Consider the following 20,994-nt stretch of genomic DNA (forward strand, 5'->3'; position numbering starts at 1 on the left):
CACTCCCTCAAGAGACACCCGCATGCGAACACTCGCATGTAATTTAACTGGGATGAAGACACATGCACACGCATACACTAATTAAGGATAAAGGCAAAGTCAAGAGGGTTATATTCCAGAGTAGTAAATCCTGGAGGGAGGCAAAAACAGAAGAAACATGTCAGCCTTCATAGTTTTGTAGCAACAGTGTCACTACAGAGAAGCAGTGATGCCTAAAAGGTTCCTGCTCATGTTTATATATTTAGCCTGATGCAGTGACTGTATTACAACCAGATGTTTAGTGTTGAAACTGAGAAACTTTAAAGTTTCAATCACAGTGGTATACACATTTCAAAAAGTTGTGACAGAAATGTGTTTACCACTGTGTTGCATGAACCCATTACAAAAGTCCAAGTGTGTGGGATCGGAAGAGGCCAGTTACTGTAGTTTTGAAAGTTAAAGATATTCCTATACTTTCTTGACATAGACAATTCAGCTGCTGAAAAATACTCCCCCAGAAACGGCTGTGGTTGAGTTGTGATGCTGTCTCATTTCTGGCAGTTTCCACTAACACCTCATGGTAAATCTAAATCATAACTAATAAAATCTGCAAAGTGTACGGCAGAAAGTAGTGTTTTTGTCACTGTTTGTGTGTATTTAAACTTGGATATTCATGCCTCCTTTAACTAGCAGGGAGGTAGAGCCTGCAGCATGAACTGTGGTGTTTTAGTGAGCTTGGGAGTAAATGAGGAGAGGTATTTGTAATAATGAGGACAACGCAGTGAATCAAAGAGATAAAATGTAATTTTCTCGTTGCTCCTAAGTGGTTAGATTTCCAAGCACAGATAAAAGTGTATCTCATCTTATCTATCTTAGCACAACTCTGCAGGATGGCACCCCATTGGCAGATTCTGTGTGAATGCATCAGAAGCATGATTCCCCTTCCCACTGCTGCATCTCTGTTCGGTCTCTGTATGTAGATCTGCCTGGCTTCTCACACACACTTAAACTCTGTCACAGAGCAGCGAGAAAGGATGTTTTTTCAGGGTTCACTTTTGATTAATCGTTGCTGGACTTTGGAACACAGTGGAAATGCTAACAGACATTGTCTGAAGAAACTTTTGTAACTCTTTGAAAAACCGGCCTGAAACTGAAAATCCAACTTCACTTTTGGTCAAAATTCATCTTTTTGCACCTGGACTCCCTCACACGTTTCGCAGCATATTTCAGGTGATGAAAAACCTGGAGCGTAAAAGAATTTTGCATGTGGAGTAACAAAGCTAATGAGAGTTAGCTTCAGTGAAAGAGCTGATGGCACTCCCTGCGTTGACCCTGTGTGAACCGACTGGAAATATTGTTTTGTTACATCTCATTTCAAATTGGTTGACCTTAAAAAAGCACATCATCATTTGCTATTATGTGAAATATTGAAATCAAACTGCAAGAACTGCGGAATTAAAAATTTCAAGTCTTGACTCTTAACATTTGGAAAATTGTTGAATTGATAATCATCTCACCTAAGGATTGTTTTGAATTCTGTATAGGATATGCTTTCTATGACTAAAAAGTTCTAGAAGTGTTTAAAAAAATAAGCTCATTGAGGAGTTCTTTAACTCCTCCCAAGAGTCTAAACATGTACACTCAGTTTGGGTTGATTTGTACTTATTCTGAAGGTTTGAACCTTCCGTTTTGATTTGAGTGATACAGTTTCTGAATTGTGTCTAAAAACTATTTTTATTTTCTCTGCTGTATCGTGCAGTTTTAACTTGCAGCCATAAAATCAGCAACATCATGTTTTCACTATGACGATGTATTCACAGTGTTCCCGAAGCCACGCTGTGATTTAACAACAGAGGGTCCAGGCATGCAGAGACATGCAATGAAGCGAGTTGGCTTGTTTCAAACTGGAAAATCTGCTCTTGAAAGCAGTTGTGCCCATATGGTAGTCGCTTCAAGGACTCAGCTCCAAGTCTAAGTTTTATATGTAACATGCTACTTTGATGCAAAGTTGGGCTAAAGCATTGCAACACAAAGTTACAAGCAAATCAGCAAACTTCTTCTTCTTTTTAGTCTATGCTGGTATATCTTGCTGTTTAAGTGATTTTGCGTTACATTTTTGCCCACATTTTTCAAAGTCATTGTGAGTCAGTTATAATTTTATAAGTTATAAAATAGCATGGTTTTAAGCTAAATGCAGCACTTACGCAACCTAAATACTCATCACAAATGATCTTAACGCATTTATATTTATGAATTTGGCAGATGCTTTTATCCAAAGTGACTTAAGTCTTGCTTAAAGACCCGTAGAGGAGGTAGTACCTTTCAAGCAGGGGAGTTGAACACATATCTCTCACACGAAAGGTGGCAATCATACCACTACACTATCCAGTCTGATGGAACACATAGTGGCAGAAACACCAGGCTCCTTTGGCTGAGAGCGATAGCGTTATTCAGAGACAGGAAATGGCTGCATGAATCTAGGGAGACTGGACTGCTCAGCCCCCAAACAATTAATTCATCCATCCATCCATTCATTTTCTTTTTCTTGCTTTAACCTGGTATTAGTTGCTGAGTCAAATAACTTAATTATTTGCTAAATTATACAATGGGGGTCCCACTCTTTGGCAAGTTTGTGATCCATGAGTCAACATGCACAATATCAGAGCCCTGGAACTTGACCATTTCAAAGAAATTCTATTGCTATGGATCCAGCTATTGACACCTGTGTAGAAAGTTGAAATGATGTAGTCTTAAAGGTTCTATGATGATAAATGATAGTATGATATGAGAGGGTCCTCTCCTCCATCCAGGCTCTGGTTTAGTCTTCTGATGAATAACACATGAGTTAGATTTTCACATTGCATCCTACCCAGACCTTTGTTTGCATTCTTGTCATCAGAGGAGCAACATGAGAGAAACCTTTTGTCCATCTAGCCAAGAAAGTGGGTTTATCCTTTAAAAGAACAGAAAACTCAGTGTGGATGCCGGCCAGACAGTTTCTGCTTTCTAAAGCTTCTCAAACATTAGTCAGTGTGTGTGTAAACCTGCAGGCATATCTCTTGTGTACAGGCACGTGTGAGGTCGATGTCATTGTGGAGAAGTTTTTCTCTGTCAGGCACTGTTTGTAGTGCAGAGCTTTTGCAGTGTGAACATCATCATCCCCCGTCAATATTTCCCCCCTGCCCCTCTAATCCAGGAGTCAGAAGTCTGAATGAGGCACACAGCTCTGGGGATGGAGGAGAGGGGGATTCATTGCCCCGAGCTGGCAGGATCTGACTTCTGAGATGATGTTCAGTGTGGAGCTCACAGGAGCAGAACAGAAATGGGGGAGATGTTGATTGTTCGGCGGAGTGGAGATAGAGAGAACAAGGAACACTGTTGAGTAATTCTCTATTCTGGAGCTGGCAGCCCGTCAAATAGGCCCCCCCAATGACAGAAGAGCCGAACTGTGATGATTGATGTTACTCCCCTTGCCAGACTGGCTGTTGCATCTGGGAAATACATTCCTTTATTGCTGGATTGTTTGGGAAGACATTTTGCAATGCTGGTATTATCACTTATCACCATGTCAGCTTGTCAAAGGGAGCTATGTCTGTCTTCCTGTCTTTCTTTCCTTCTGTCTGTCTGTGGGTTTTCTTCAGCTTTATTTATTTGCATTGCTGGTATTTCATTATTGTTGGATGATATTGACCTGAGCCTTTTTTTTCTCTTACTTTTGAGATGATATGGATCCCGTAAACCCAACTGTGAACTTTTGGTTTTATGAGTAAATTTAAGATAGTTTAAATATTTCTTTTAGTCTAGTTTCTGGCAGTTTTTTTTACTTCAGAGAATTGTTTTTTTTATCTTTTAAAAAAGCCATAGAAGCTTTACAGGGAGCTGTCATGTTACACACTACACTTCACAGTCCTGCAAAGCCTTGAGAGAACAAATAGTACGTCCAATTTTGTGACACCTTACGGGTATCAGCTTTTCCGCAGTGCTGACTGTATTCATTTAGACTCTGCTTAACATTCAATGATTTAAACCCATATTAGTCTGAGTTGTGTGAGCTGCACCATAAAAAGCAGAGTGGAGATGGTATAAACAACGCTGGCTGAAATGCAGCAAAAAATATTCCAGCTCTGTGTGAGTTGGGTAATGCTGATCTATGGTAAATGTTAAGATGCAGCTAATGGCCCAGGTAAGTGGTTCAGTGATTGTTGTGAAGGGCCCGAGCGCTCTGGCAGCATATCTGTTTCTGCTCTGGGGTTGTGTAGCAGGAATATATGCAGCCATCAGCGACACCCTGCTCTGTCTAATATTCCCTCAGCGATCGGACCTCCTCTGGTGTAACTGTAAAGGTGTCGTGTTTCTGATCTTTACTTGTTAAAGCAGGACATTGTTTCAGTGTTGGAAATAGACCACACACATTGACACACTTCATCCTAATGTGTGGTGTGTCGATGCTTACTGTTGGATCATTCTCAGTGGGAGCCAAGGTGTGTCTCTTTTATGACTCGCTCATTTTGCATCGTCTCTCTGCGTCCACATCACACAGCGCTCTTAACACCAGCACTCCCAGTGCTGCCTCCCTGTCACAATGAAATCCTGCAAGTTGTCAAGGGTGGAGAGACTGTGGAAGGTGAGTGCTAAATCCCTGTTTTTATTCACCATGTAAGGCATTTTAGCTTTTTTCCCCCTTTATAATTATACATTTTATCAATCTGTTTTTGAGCAATTGAAGGGCACGTTGACAGAAAATTGCAAATTTGTGGGAGTTCTTGAAGAAGCGTCAGTGCTGTTGATTTAGTTTTCAAAACTGTCTGATGATATAATAAGCACTTTGGATGACAACCCATTTTGTGGATGTTGACGTTGGGGGAGTTTGCCACAAAATCATCGTTGTTAAATGGTAAATTCAAGCATTGAGCTGTCTTTTGGGATGTGCTGAAGGACAACTAGGTGTTGTAAATGCATGATAATTACCACAACAAAGTCCATTCAATATCATTCATTTTATTAGCACCTGAATAGGTATGTCAAATACATGCTGTATATGTATAATTAATTTGTTTGTTGTTTTTTTTTTCCTGAGAATCTCACTTTGCATGTTGTGGGATGTAAAAAGGAGACTCAAACACACAGGATATAGCGAGGAAATATGTAAGCACACTCTTATTAATGGCTGCATCTGCAGTTAAGTAAGAGCTGCTGTAATGCAGAGATTGCTTCCTCATTCATATCCTGCAGTATTAGCTCTTGTGTGGGAGCTTTAGAAAAGTAAATGAATGTCATTTCAAATTTCATTTCAAATTTACATGCATTTGTTTTTTATTATGAAGCATACAATCTATCTTTACTAGATGTTCCACCGAATCTGAGCCCCTTTAACATACAGTTAAGGCATATGTTGGGGCCATGCAATGTGTGAAAGTAATGTAGTTTGAGTGTTATGATTTCAAATCCATCAGCAAGTGTTCAAGTCTGCAAGTCTCATTCACAAATATTTTATTTCCAATAGAACAAAGAAAACACATCAAATGAAATGTTTAAAGTGAGACTTTCTTCTATTTCATAACATATTAGCTCATTTTGAATTTGTAAAGGAGCATATGTTGCTTTAAAACCTGTATTAACCTTTAGGCATCGATGGTGCTATCCAGATGTGCAAGTTGCCATTTCCATTGGCACTAATGCACCCCCATAGCATCAGAGAGTTTTAAAGTGATTTTAATTTTCTTTTAACTGAGAGCTGATAACAGCTGAATGGTTCCTCTTCTCTTTAGCGAGGAGGATTCGGTATCCGTGATTTCCAAAAATATTTTCAAATTTTCATTAATCTGACCACAGAACAGTTTTCCACTTTATCTTAATCGTTTTAAATGAGCTTTGGCCTGGACAAGATAGCAGCGTTTCTGGATCATATTCACACATGGCTTCACACATGAGCTCTAACCTTCATTTATGGATGGCACAGTAAACTGTGTTCACATACAGTAATCATAAAGTGTTCCTCATGACGTGTAACCACCACTGATTTTCAGCCGATGTCTCTGAATCGTTGTGATGTATTGTAGATGTTGGAATATTCAAAGTTTTTAATATAAATATTTCAGTTTTTTGCAGATTGTTGAACCTATGCCTATCTTAACCTCTAAGAGACTCTGCTTTTATAAGGTGCTAATTTAATGCCCAATCATGTTACTGACATGTTGAGCAGTTGCAACAGTCTCCTCCAGTTGTTGTTTTTTACAGATTTACTTACATTTTAAGACTTTTGTTACTTCTGTCCCAACTTTTTTGAGACATGTTACTGCCATCAAATTAAAGATGAGCAAATATTTGTCATCAAAACGTAAAATGTTTCACTTTCAACATTTGATATGTTATGTTCTATTTGTGGCTTGTGAGATTTGCTAATCATAGCATTCCATTTTTATTGAAATTTGCCAGTGTCCAGTGGTTGTACATTGTCTTCACTGCCTCAGAAGCAGATATTAAGACCAGGTGATGCAAAGAAAGAACAGAGTCTCTCTGTCCCTCCACATCACTGCAGAGTAAGTCCAAACATTAAAACCGAGTTATGAGCTGTAAAACAAGTGTTGTGGCCTGGCTCAGCCAGGGAAAAGAGAAGTGACATTAGAACCACTTCCAGCTGGTTAATAAAAAGTAGTTTATCATTTAGAGAGAAACCTAATAGTGTACAATGACAAAAGCATAACCACCACTGAAAATCAGAAGGTCTGGGTGTTAACAACTCAATGAAACTTGTAGAACAAAATGCATATTTGTACAGTTAACCTGTGGTTCTAATCTAAAAACAAACATGTAAATTAAAGGCTGTGCTACCTATCCTACCCAAGCACGAACACACAATTTAAACCCTCGTGTTAATGAGGGTAACAAAAGAAACTAAGTGTGGGTGAGCGCTCGCTGTAATTGCTAACCAAGATAACAGACAAATTACTCAAAGGTTCTACAAATAACAAGACAAATTTAGGGATTGTTGTGTTTTTCTTGCACATAATTATAATTATAATTATCTAAGTCACCCCTTTAGGCTTCCAGAGGCAGTTGAAGAAAACATATTGTGCTCCTTCTGTACATTTAGTTGCCACTTTCTCCACAATATACAGGCAATGCCCTCATCCTGTGCAGATAAACCAATCGTCACCAGTCCTCTTCTCATAGCCCTGATGGTGTCCTGTGTAAACTGATGCACTTTTTGCCAGCACTCTTGTTTGCAATCTGCAAACTCATTTGTTTTGAACTAAGACAGTTCATTACCTTTTTCCTATCAGCACTTTTACTTCTGTTTTTATGAGTATGAAATTTCACAACGATAGTCATGAAACTAAACACATGTTTATGCATCTCATCACAAGACCAACTCTCTTAGTGTTCGATGTGTTCTGGGCTTGTATTTGATATTGCAGTCCACCGATATCAAAAGTCATTGATTGAAAAAATGATAGAGTCACTTCTTCCTCTTTGTTTTTATGGCAGTTGGCAAACAACATTATGGTGCATTACAACCACCAGCTGGAGTTGGATAGTGGATCAGGGATTTAACCATATATTAACTTCTGTTGATGGTAGAAATAATTTTAGCAGCATCAGAGTGAGATTGTCCTAACTTTGACGGTTCGGCCTCTGAATAAAGCTACTTTAAGTATAAATTGACTGTCATTTGTATTTTCAAGAAGAAACTTTTTGCAAGGACACATTTTATTTCTTTAAGGCCCATCTACGGTGTCCTTGTTGCCCTGATTTAAATCTCCTTTAGAAATGTTCTCACTATAATTACAGCAAAATTATTCGTGAGAGGCCATGTTCCAAATACAGACCAGCAAACTGTGATAGAAAGAGCTAATTTGCAGGGTTGCTGTTCTTTGACCCAACCAGCAGAAATGTCTAATTAAAGACACAATGGTACAGGAATTATTTGTTAGTAGACACGTTTTGGAGCTCTGCAAGGAAAGATGTTTCACATAACTCTGTCAGCATCAGAGACAGTGGCTGGTTTTGATAGACTCAGGCTACTCCTCATTAGCTGATGTTATTCTAGCTGGGCTTTCCAGACCTGGAATTTGCTTTTGCTTTGGCATTATTTTTATTTTTACAGAGGGTTTCAAATCTGCATCCAAAGCCTCTCTGTATCTGAATTCTGGAGGGCTGACAGTGTACAAGTTGTCACTATATTTTTTGTCAGTGTTTCAAGGATATTAATGCCACAAGCACTCTTATCAGAGCACCTAATAGAACTCAGTACTTGTAATGTTGAATCAAAATCTAATTCTGCTCTTCCTGGACTGGCAAGGTTGGTCATTCAGATGGCTCCCCACTTTGACACGGACTGAAGTATTTAAACAACTAATGCCTTAATTGTCCTACAACTTTGGTACAAATAGCTGCCCTTGCCACTTTGTGAACCCTTTGGAATTTTTTCTCATATTTGTCCGAAATTATCACCAGATTTTAGCACAGGTCTAAAAAATAGATGAAAAGAAACCAGATTCAATTAAAAGGACAGAATATTTTAACTGGCCTATTATTTTCAAAGGAAAAGTATGTATGATGGGCTGCAAAAGTTATTTATGTTATGCAGTAATTGTTACTTATGAGCAACTTGAAGTGATTCTGCACATTATATTAGCTTGGAGGAATTTTAGGGCATTCCTTTCATTCTTAGAACAACTGTCACATCTCTAGAAAATTTACAGGTTTTCTCACATGAAACAACTCTGGTCCTACGACAGGATTTTAATGGATCAGGACAAAATTCACCGATGTATTCCTGAACCTGTTATTAGCTTCAATTGTACATTGTGTATAAAGCTTTGTCAAAGTAAATTAATAAAATCATTAATTTGGAATGTTGGAAATGTTATTTTGAATTATTTAGTATGAATATCTCCAAAAGCACTTTCTAGCTTTTGGAGCTTTGGTGGAATCATACCCAATAAATCTATAAGCCTTTTTGTGCAGATAGCTTCAGTCTTTCCCTTAAGCTCAAACCTTTCTCTGGTTCTCTGTTGTTGTCGTGCTAGAAGATGAATGTTTGTCAGAAATAATGGACATAACTGTGTTTGTGTGGCCAATCCCTCGTGGCTCTGAAATGCTAATGAAGAAAGACGAGAGTGATTAAACATGAACTGGAATGGGGATGGTTTTTTTCATTAGCCTGTTGGGATCCTTGTAGATGTGGGGTAGCCTGGTGTTGAAAACCTTTTGAGACCTGCGATAAATGAGTAACAATAAAGCACTATTCACGCAGATGCTTCTAATTTGCTTTCAATCACTCCCCTCCATTTCTCTTTTACTCTTTTACTTTTCAGAAGAACTGAATAACACAGACACATTAATGGCACTATCCTTAGATTCATTATCCGTCCATTTTGGCAATTTGGGTCACATCTTTTACACCTTTGAATTTTGTTTATTTGATCATTTTGTAATGTGATGTGAATCTGATGTGAACACAGCCTGTGTTGCTGCTTATTCTTTCTTTATTACTTTCACTACTGTGCTTTATCACCAACAAATTCCCAGAACAACTTGCAGAGAGGTAGCCTAAAGTTTAAATTCTTGTTCTTCTTTTAATCTTCTGACCCTCCTGTAAGCTGCTGATGAGAAAACAAAAAGTTCATAAGGCTCATAAGTCTTTTTTATGGCGACAGGACCAGCAGATAATGCTTTGTAAATGCATGCTGACTCACCCCATTGGTCTCTTTTTTTATATATGCTAGCTGCCAATGTGCTGCTCCTAATGAGCGATTGCACTCTTTCCTTGTTGACATAATTTTCTTTCCTTTATTTTCTTTGCATAACTTTCTTTTCTCTTTGATTTTCTGACTCCTATCCTCTCATTAGATGTGTGCTCAGCATCTGTTTGCTCAATGTCTCAGATCAGATTAGCCTCAGGGTGTCTTTGGGAGTTTAAGAAAATGACTGCAATCTTCAAAAGACACTGATGAAATTAAGTCATGAGAGGCACAAGATGTTATTTTGCTTTGAATTAATGTACAACGACAATACTGCCACTGTCGATGTACTTCTTTAATTTAATGCATTTAGCCCTCATAACAAAGGGATCGCAAAGTTTATATAAATCTAAATAACTTTTTTTTTTCTTTTTCCTAACTTGAAAAAGTGCTCTTCTTAATTTTATTAATTACATTGTTGATGTTGTCTGTACAGAGCTGAACCACTATATGACTGATCCAGAAGCATACCAGCAGGACTTTGTGTTATGGAGGCTCCATACTGACCACAAGAAGCACTTTATGCCTCTGTCCATTATTCCTTTCAATCATAGATGACTGCATCTATGTTTATGCATAAAAGTGGGATATTTCTATCTCCCTTCATCATCTTCTGACCGGCTGAGGAGCTACTGCAGTTTGAACTCTCACAATAATTTACCAACAAAAATCAGAACCTTTCAGTGCCACTTTTAAGGACGTGGATGTCATGACAACACATTTTTACCATGTGCGTCCTTTAGAAATAGTCTAAATGCTCAGTTTTGCTTATATAGAGACATTTTGGAACAATGACAAAAACAAACAAAAAAACCTCACATCAATTCATTTTACATAAAGAAACAAATCTCTGAGTAACACTTGGCGACAGGGCTTGCTCATATTAACACTGCTGGCTTTATTTCACACAGAAGAGTACTCATCTGTCACCCAAGAGATTAGCTGTTTGATCCATGCTGCTGGCCTCTCCAGATGGCATGTTAGCATTTTTCACGTGAAGTCTGACATATTCTGAAATGAACATCAAGCTCTTGGTCTAAATGCAGCGTACATACCATGTACCCTGTGTAAAGATTTTGAAGCAAACTTTTGAAATGAACAAAATTTGCATGTCGGTAAAAACCATATCAGATGCATTTATTTTGTTCATTTGTCTTTGAAAATGTTCACAGAGACCTGTTAAATTGTAATTGCAGAGATCACACTGTGTCATACAAGTTCATCATTTTATTTGAAGGCTCTGCTGTACCAGGTTTACATCCTTTAATCGTGAAAAGACATTACTTTTCTCAAACATTCTCAGCTTGCAGCCCCTTTTGTCACCCTCGGCCTGATACCCTTCTTTTCACCCCCTTTTCCCCTTAAGGCCACTTTCCTGAAGGCCCCGCTCTGCTTTGATTGATTATAAATGGTGGAGTTTGAGGCACCTGCTTGTTTTCTGTGTTGTTTTTGTATGCCAAACTTGTCACAAGGCAGAGATTATGCAAATTTGTGTTTCAAGCAAACAAGGTGTTTCTGCAGTTCATGAGCAGCGGTGTCTTCTCTGAGAGAAAATAACTGCCTTTGTGGTGGATGTTGGGCTTTATAACTCTACAGATATTTTAGACGGACAAAATATTTCTCAGTAAAGAGATGCAAGGTATGTTGTGATACATCACTGCTTAAGTGTGGATTTTTGGGGGCTACATTATGAATGCTGGTAGAATAAATTCAGCGTAGAAAAAGTATTGATGTGTTGGTTGACTTACACTAATTACAGAATAAAGAACCGGGCAAGATGCCTTCAGGGTTACAGGTCATTATCTTGGATATTTCTTTCGTCCGAGCGGCGATAAAATATTTCTCATCTGTGTCTATGCAGCTTTTACCCTGTAATAGCTGTGGGTTTTTAAGATAGTATCCATTCCGACTGCATTTTCTACTACAAAGTTTGTTATTTTGGAAACATGAAGGTCTGTGATGTGATGTCTGAGTCTCAAATTTGGACCACAGAGTCCTGAATTCATAACAAGGACAGGGAAAAATTAAAAGTCTGAAGTAATACCAGCAAAAAAAGAAAAAGAAAAAGAGAAAACATTTCCTGGGAACAGACCACATAAACTAGCTGTGAAAACTGCATAAGCAAAACGTTATTGGCCATCTACTCTCTAAATGTTTTCCTCAGTTTATTTCTCCAGGGGTGCATTTTTCCTTCAGAAGACTTCAATTTTAGTCTCTCAGGCAGTAGTGTTTCTGCAAAGACTATTTCTGTTTGAGTTCGGAGGCATTTAGTGAGTGGGCTCTGTGGTGTGTAGTTTATATGAGATCACGTTTTCCCCCAGGAGAATAATCTTGGGTTGAAAGTGCTGTACAGCTGTTGAGGAGCTGTAGAATGTTGTTATTTAGGGTTCACAGGAGTAAAATAGTTTCTGTTATTGCATATGAAAAAACTGAAAGTAAATTTTAATGGGCAAACAGCAGGTTGGATATATAACAAAAGTAACATAAAAACTGTAGTCAGATGCCTGAAAAAGTCACTAAAGATGATGAAAAACTGCCTTTACACAAGTTGGATAATGAGACTTGGAACTAAAAAAGTAAGTCGTATAAAAATAACAGCAAAGTTGATCTGCACCGGGTCTTAGATCAATGCAAAGACTTCATCTGACGAGTCCAACATCATCTGTAAAATCCATGGTGGTAGCGTACTGCTATAAGTGTGAAAGTTACTCATTAACACTAAGTGACTAGAGCTTATTGATTACATGAAAGAGGCCAGAAACAGTTTAAATATTTAAGGATATACTTTCTGTCCTGATTCAGCCAAATGTAGCAAAGGCTATTTCAGAAACTCAACAGTAACAATTACCTTAAACATACCACGAAAGTAACACAGGAGTTGCAGGAAAAAGAAGGAGGAATCTTTTACAAAGATGGCCTCTGAAGAAAAAACTAATGACCTGGCCTGGCAAAGCATCAAAAGGAGGATACCCATTTGTTGAGAATGTCAAAGGCATCCACACTTCAGGCAGCCATTGATTTAAAGGATTATTCACGTTTTTTTGGGGGTTACTTGGACAAGAACGGTAATTCCTAAACCTTCTTCCAAGTTGGATGTTAATACCTGCGGATTAAACTGGTGATTCTGCACAAGCTCATTACAGTACATAACTGGGGCTTTAACATATTGTTGTGACCAACAGAAATAATCACATATGTGTCGTGTCACTTTCCAAATATTCAAGACTAAAGCTTCTAAATTGGAGGCTGTAAATAAACAAACTATCATTGCTCAGGAACGAAATTATAAGATGGTCGAGAATCATAGTACGGAAAGAATTATGCAAATTATTCTTTATTGTGTGTGTGCACATGTGGGTGTTAAAACAATTCCCAACAAGCCAATGGTAGATTAATCGTTTCCCCAGGAAAGTCTTTTCTTAGTAGAAGACCAATATTGGATCTGATAAAGGACCTGAGCAACTGTTAATTACTCCTCTGTAATGACCAGACAGTTAGAGACTGCATCTGCCTGTCGTCTGAAAACTTCTCTCCTCACATAGGGAGGCCGGCGTGTTTCCTCCGGGGTGAACTGATGACGTGAAAGCACAGTAATAATCTGTGATGAACACACAATAAACACACAATCATTGTTCACAATCATTGAGGCCGGCGTGTTTCCTCCTGGGTGAACTGATGATGTTAAAGCACAGTAATGATCTGTGATGAACTATGAGGTGCTGCCCACTCTGCATCTCTTTGCTTAATCTCTGATTTGCAGTCACAGCTCAGCAGAGAGAGGCAGAGATGCAAAGTTTACTCTGTGCAAGGCAGGTGCTGATGCTCTGCCAGTCGGACAGCTGAAGGAGTCACAGCAGGTCACAGGAAAAGGGGGGTGGGGCATGACTGATGGCTGAGCTGGCCGTGCCGACAGCAGGCAGCATGACGGAGTAGGGACAGCTTGTTACTAAATCAGCAGCCCTCGCTGATTGACAGGATTTTACTGTCAAATTGCATCAACACCAGTAAAAATGTCATGAATGCTGATTTAGTTTTAGTAATTTTCTTTGCCTGTTTTGAAAATCAGTTTTAATTCCAGTAGATGCTGAGGTGTCACCTTGTCTCTGCCTCAAAGAGTTTTACTGGTATCAGATATCCAAACGTTGTCAGAGAGGCAGGGATACAGCCAAGATCTGAGACATCTCAAACCCCAAACACACAGACCCCAATCCTCACAGAACAGCTCAACATTTGATGTAAAATGCTGTATTATTGTGTTGTTGTCTCTTTCTCCTGAGGATATTTTAAGAAATGCTAATAGAGTATTTCAACAATTGCAGATCATTAATTTCTTCTCCGAGTTGTCTCAAGGCTGTTAGCATACTCAGATCACACCACTCTTATCTATGTGTCCTGACACTTGCTCTTGTAAACTTTTACTATTGATTATGTGACGCTTTGTATTATTGGACTCCAATGATTAGAATGCCAATATGCAGTATCAGAATATGAGAACATATTGATATTAATTAATTAGATTGAGAGAACCTTGATTTTTCTAGGAGTTAAAGATTTAAGCCATACACGTATTTGGTTTATAGTCAAGCTGTCAATGATAATTCACTGGATGATGCATGTACTCTAGACGAACATATTGATCTGCCATCTGACAGTCTTAGAATGACAGTCATTAAAACACTGGTAAAAGCTAGACAAAAGCACAGCAGGCTGGGACTTTGACTGCTAACTTGTCAAACCGATGGCACAGTAAAACAAATGCGGGGGACTTAAGACTTTGGTCTTACTTTGGTAAAAGTTGGGCTTAATTCTATTGTCATTCTCACTCAACATGAGTTTTTATTTTCAACCTACCTTATCAGTATCAAAGCTGAAACTTGAGACCATTTTTAACAAGTGTATGAGTGGCGCAAGCTGCAGAATCTGACAGGCAATAAAGGAGGAACAGTCTCACCAAAGCTCTGTTGTAAGTAAATGTGTCCATTTCTCCAAAATGAGGTAGTTTCAAGACCCATGTTCAGCAACACATTGAAAAAAATATGAATTTGAAGACTTCATCTTCTGCAGTACTTGAAATCTTAAAAGCCTCAAAGAGTCCAGAGAAATCTTTTGTACACAAGGAATAAAAGCAACACTGAATGGTTTTAATCTTGTCACCCACGAAAAACATTTGGCACAGTATGAAATAAGAATATAAAAAAGAAGATCCCCAAGCGCTGGACATGCTGTATCATAGAAGAATGGGAAAGAAATTCTGCAGAGAATAACATTCGGTTACACTGGTTCTCAAACACAGTGTGTTGTTAAAAGTAGAAGTGATGCAGCATAGTGTAAAACATGCACTTGTCACAACTTAAAAAACAACACATTTCACAAGACATTTGAAAAAGCAGTAAAATTATCGGCCTTGATGTTTTGTTTGTTGATAATGCCGTCTTTGTACTATTTTTCTTTGAAAACAGGAGCCTCAAATCACTGCATTCTTACATTCTCGTGGTAAACTAGATTGCAGTTAAAGCCTATTCACAGCTGTCTTTTTCTGAGAATAAAATTTCTGTGGATAATAGTCAGTCTGAAAATATGCAATCAGCTCATGTTAAGCTCATTAGGGTCATTACTTTTCTTATCACAACATGTATTTCTTGAAAGTTCCTCTAATCCCCAAAGTGAGAAAAAGCATTTTGAAAATAAACTTATTGCCCTCAGGGGTAGCTACATCTCTGCAAATTCAAAAATATACTAGATGCCTTGAATGAGAAAGGTAAAATGAAACCTTATTCACCATCCATACATAATGTAGCCCATTCGAAATACAAGTTTCTGTTTCTCATTAGTAACATGTAAAATGTTATCATTACAATAACAGCTCTAAAACTACAACAAAGTTACCGCAGCCCCTGTCTGAAATAGTGAATAAAGATCATAAGAACTGTAAACGTAGCCATCATAGAAAAGCTGCTTTTGCTGCATTAGATTGGAGAAGTTCACGACAGTCTTCGTTTTCACTCCTCATCCCCATAGAAGGATCGTGCTGCTTGTATGCTGAAAAAAACCCCAACAATATCCCTCAGAGATGCGTTTATGTAAACCGGGAGAATAATGCTTTTCTGCCTGGCATTGTTGTCTTTAAGTGGCAGCTTCATCCAGTCTCTGCTGCTGAGCAGCCTGTGGAGAGAGGACAGCTGATAATGATCATTTTCCAACTAAACTATCCCAGCCTTTCTTGGGTGTGCTCATGTCATGCATTATCATATTATTGAGGACTATGACTGCAGATAAACCTGGTCAGGGATTTGGAGCCTTACACTCCCCTTCGAGAATCCATCTCATAAGATGGAGCATCCAGCTTTAATTTAATAACTGCTTGGCATTTTGAGCTTTTGAGCTTATGAGTTAATGCTTTTATACTGAAGTTTAATTTACATCTATGCCTCTTTTATGCCGCAAAATGAGTCTCAGGATGGATAAAATATTGGTTGTTTCGGAAACTATCCTCTGAGATAAAATTACTTTCATTGATTGATTTTAGACCAACACAAAGATGTCAGTCATGTAGTGATCACTGGGGGGAGCTAGCATGCAGCTGAAGACTTTATTGGCAGTTAATAAAAAGGGATGAATGTTGATCCCTTTGAAAAAGAACACAACTAATAACCTCAACTAAATATGCTTTTATTGTTTAAGTGCTTATATATAACATTGATGAACGCCAACAAATTAAGTTGAATAATATAAATGCAAACATGTAAGTTAGCTGATAAAAATGTTATTTAAAGGTAATGTAAAAGACAGAGCCTTCTTCCATCTTACAGATGTTGTCCTGTTAGCTTTCAATTGCCTTTGGAAACCTTTGTTGAAATTCTGTGCAGCTAACTGCTCGCGGCTAGATCTTCTGTCTGTGAGGTGATTTAACCTCTCATTGAGTAACTTTGAAAAGCATGTTAGAAGGAGTGAAAACAGATGATAAAGAGAGGACACAGTGTCACATTCAGGATTAAAGAGGCTTTCAGCTCATGTGTCAGAGGAGCTGTCCACAGCAGTGCTGCTGAAATGAGTCTTGGCAGTGAGCTGATCAAGCCGCTCCCTCAGGCTGCATGTGGCGCCGTGCACCGGATGTTGTGTTTAGCGCAGCGTATGGCCTGCCGAGTTTTAAATAGTTGCACTGCCATAATGTGTTCATCTGCAGCATTTTGAAACTGCACTTATTTCAATATGTTTGCTTATATTCTTTTTTTCACTTTTATCTACTGTAATGCTCAGTGTTGCCAGTGAGGTCACCGAGAGTCATGAACCCTGCTGGTGAAATAATATGTTGTCTATTATCTTGTGTGTGTGTGTGTGTGTATGTGTGTAGTGCACAGTTCAGCCCTCTGAGATTCCTCAAGCCATGAAAATAGCAAGGGCCAAGGTGAGTTAGTGCCAGACCCACTGCCCAGGATGTCACAAGAATCATCCATCCATCAGTAAGATGCCCTGCCGGGATGAACTGCCAAAACGGAGTGCTTCAGACAAGAGGACACAGATGAGGATGAGGATGAGTAAGAGGAAATATTAAGGAAGACCAAGGTCTTTCATGGGATATATCATCATCAGATCAAGGAAGTAACACTTTGATCGTAGCAGCTCAAAATCCCCAGAACCAAATCCACAAAGGCAGGAGTCTACTACTGCAAATAGAACCAAGGTGCAGGTTGTGCAAAAGCAGTCCAGCTACAACATTTTTTGCCCTATCATTTACGTTCGTTTTGCTTTTTTCCAGCTAAATTATAGAGGAATGGTGAAAAGAGAAGGCACCATCACCCTCTCTGGAATGGCAGTAATTTCCCTACAAAGGTGCTGCTTTGCATATGCACTAAAAGAACGCTTCCCTCATACTGATACTAAACCTTTCCACCTCTGTGCCAGTGACTCCCTCATAGACTTTTCTTCTTTTTTTATCTTTGATTGTTCAGTTCCTTTCCCTCCAACATATGACTGGTTCAAAAAGCCAGGAGCACTGCAGAGACTGTGCATGACTTCTGTTGAAACACTCTAGAAAGAGAGCCCTCATGCACACACATACTGTGTGTGTGTGTGTCTGTGTGTGTGTGTGTGTGTGAGGGAGAGAGAGAGAGAGAGAGAGAGAGAGAGAGAGAGAGAGAGAGAGACACAAGTTGTGCTAACAAGAATATGGACTGTGTGTGCACAGAGATGTGACTAAGTCTTACCGTACAAACAATGTTTTAAAACTGGAACTATTTCTGCTCAGTGTGGGTGGATGGTAACTCTGCATCTGGAGAGCCAGGCCAGAAGCAACTCTTTGTTTTACTGGCATACAATATAGCAGCAGTGGCATTATAAGGGACTGAATATGATTTGTATTGGTGTACACACACCATGCATATCTCTGTCTTGCAACTCCCAGAACTGCGTTGAACAGAACGTTGTCAGTCATGAATGTTTTCTAGCTTTAGCGAGATAGACAATGGATCTCAAATCCAAAGACCCGTACAGACAATTCAAAGTATTTTGCTCTTCTTGCATTGATCTCGGTTCCCATTTCCTGTGTAATGGACTTGCCAGTAATGAGTACCCAGTGATTTGATACAATCTGACAGGTCTCCATATTATCAGCTGAATTTGGAATCTAGTGGTGGGAAGTAGAGTATGGAACAACTAAATATGAGTTAACATAGAGAGAAAAAACATTAAGCTTTCCTTTATATAGAGGTAGTGAAGAAAAGTAGCAATGCAGCTATGGAAATGAAAAAGTCTTCCAATTCAGTCACTGCAGACAAGTCGTGTAGCTTTTATGAATGAACTCAGCTATTTTTTGTTGTTTCCTTCCAGTTTGGTCGTATTTTTTTAAATAAATACTTTGCTGTAAAAAAATGAAAACCATTTCAAAGATGCCGACGTCAAAAGCTCGGCAGCATTGAGACGTGAAATAAGTTAATGTTGCTCAAAGGATTTCTAACCCTCCAGTGGATGACAGGTGGGCTCAAACTGGCAGTCTCTGCGAATAAAATAGTCTAAGTATCTGATAGCGCATATTCAAGATAAAATTCTCAAAATGTAACAGAAGGGAAAAAAGTACACGAGTTTTGCACCTCCGTTCAGCTCTCAGTGATGATTCTCAGAAAGGTAAACTGAACCTCCCACATCTCTGCGCTCCGCAGCTCCACAGTAGCCTGCTTGCACCCACGGTCTCTTCATTATTTTAGCAAATCACTAGATCTCCTTGAACACTTTATGCGCCTCTCTCCCTCTCTCCCGTCTCTCCGCGTCTCGGTCTGCGTCCTCCCCCGCTTCATTATTCTGCACCTGCAGGCAGCGGACGTCTCTCCCTTTTCCTCCATCCTTTATTTACCGAGATGACTTCCTCGAAAGACCCGAACGAGTCGGGGAAAGTGTCTCAGCACCCCGATCAGGTAGGTCCTAAGACGAACTGTGCGCATGATGTTTTCCCACAATTTAATTTTGAGCGAGTTTTAGCGCCCATTTTCTCCCATTAACAGCATGCAGGAGCGCTGGCGCAAACAGTTTAAGGAGAGAAGAAAACAGATTTGACTCTGGCTTCTTTCTGTTTGATCACTTTTTGTGTTTTCACCTTTATTTTCTGTCAGGGAGTTGATTTAGGGCTGCCGTTTATATGTATGCGCCACTTCTAAACTTCTGCATGAATGTTTAATCAGCTCCTATTGTAACGTTAGCCTACAGGTGCAACGTCCATACAATAACCTCCTGTCAGTGTTGTGCTTTCACAAACAGTCTGAAATAGAAATAGCTTCTGGTAACAGTGCACAGAAGTACACAGCAGTTGTTTTTTTATCATTATTCTTGGAGTTGAGGTGTTCATGGACATACATCTCATTTTCCAAATGCATCTGACAAAGCAAGAGAAGAATAGAAATGAAAAGAAAGGCAAAGAGTGGGTGTTAATTGCTCTGTTATATCAACTCATTCAGTGGAAGGCTCTCTGTGTGAGGGAACAGGAAACATAGTGAAATGATTAAATGGTATGTAGATACCCAGTCCACTTCTGGGTTTACACAATGTTCTACTGGCATTGATATAATCATTTAGGTGAAAAGGGGCTTCTCTAAAATCAACCTTTGTTTGCTCGTATGACGAGAGAAGATCTTGACAATAAATCATTGTGTAATAGTTGTTGACTGTTTCAGTCCATTTGCAAAGCCTGCTCTGAACATAATGGTGAGGGTTTTTCTTTTTTGTCTTAATGACTGAATGGTCAGGAAAAAAACAAAGAGTGGCAAAGGCTTTTCTGCACAATTTGAAGAACCTCTTCAGCATATTAACATTTCAAAGTGCGCTTTCATCAAGTGGATGAAGTTTTCTTTGCCTCAATGCAGTCAGCACCTTTAAATATTTTAAGTATAAAGTGTTTATTTTTGCATTCTGTTTATACATTTATGAAAGTGGAACTGCAGGGTCGACAGCATTAGGGCAGATCTTTAGCCATGTTCGGATCAAAATAAGGGAGCATGAGCTCTTTTGAAGGTTGGGAGGAAATCGAATGTCTTGGGGAAAGTGAGATGCACTCAGGCACATCTACACATTAGTGTGAAACATACAATAAACAGTCATTATTCTGCACAAGCAGCAATTATTTCACCTTCGTTGAAAAGGAATGATACATCATACATAGATCATGATCTCAGTTTCTTTTCTTTTTTAGTGTGAAGAATTTGTACAAATGACATGATTTCCTGTTCGATTAGGAGCTTTGAAAATTAGCCCCCTCCATCACTTACACTTTAGCTTCATCAATGGCCTTGCTGCTTGATAATCCCCTCTTATGTGTCTGTTCTTTCACGTTACAGAGATGGAAGCAGAGAGATGACGATATCATAGCAATGCAATGTTGTTGCAGAAAGCCGGAGATTTTAATGCACTAAAGCAATGTTTTGCACTTTCTGCGTCCAGCTTGAATCTGAGGATTGTGTGAATCAAATTGTTTGCCTTTCAAAATGCTACTGCTTTTATTACATTTATATGTTAAGCAACACGCCATCCCTGTGTCTGCACTTTAAGCTCTGCTACAAACAGCCCTCACATTGTTGCAGATCATGATGTTTTGAATGCTAACAAATTGGCACAACTCAATGCGTTGTTGCACTGATACTCAGTTTGCTGTACATCATCACATTGATTACCGCGTGCGACACTTTTCGAAGCCTGCTCATTGTCTTGTTTAAGGTGGCATCAGTTTATACTGTATTTTGCAGCCATCCAAACTGAGGGGATCAATGGTTGCACGTGCAGGAGAAAA

At 39.0% G+C, this 20,994-nt stretch overlaps 1 protein-coding gene across 3 annotated transcripts in view; it reads left to right on the forward strand.

Moving 5' to 3' along the window:
- The window catches only part of LOC140269316 (A-type potassium channel modulatory protein DPP6-like), a 79,005-nt gene that overhangs the window by 21,374 nt on the left and 36,637 nt on the right, over nt 1-20,994 (forward strand). Inside the window, exon 1 of one of the 3 annotated variants that reach the window (XM_072364359.1) lies at nt 18,941-19,132. The exons of the other annotated variants lie outside the window; for them this stretch is intronic. Within the exon in view, the coding sequence (XP_072220460.1) occupies nt 19,076-19,132 (57 nt within the window). The 5' untranslated portion in view covers nt 18,941-19,075. Of the gene's footprint in view, nt 1-18,940; nt 19,133-20,994 lie in introns of those variants that run through there. 3 annotated transcript variants of the gene reach the window in all.

This window comes from Leuresthes tenuis, unplaced genomic scaffold (assembly GCF_036924035.1).
Source record: "Leuresthes tenuis unplaced genomic scaffold, fLeuTen1.0.hap1 SCAF_14, whole genome shotgun sequence".
NCBI lineage: Eukaryota > Metazoa > Chordata > Actinopteri > Atheriniformes > Atherinopsidae > Leuresthes > Leuresthes tenuis.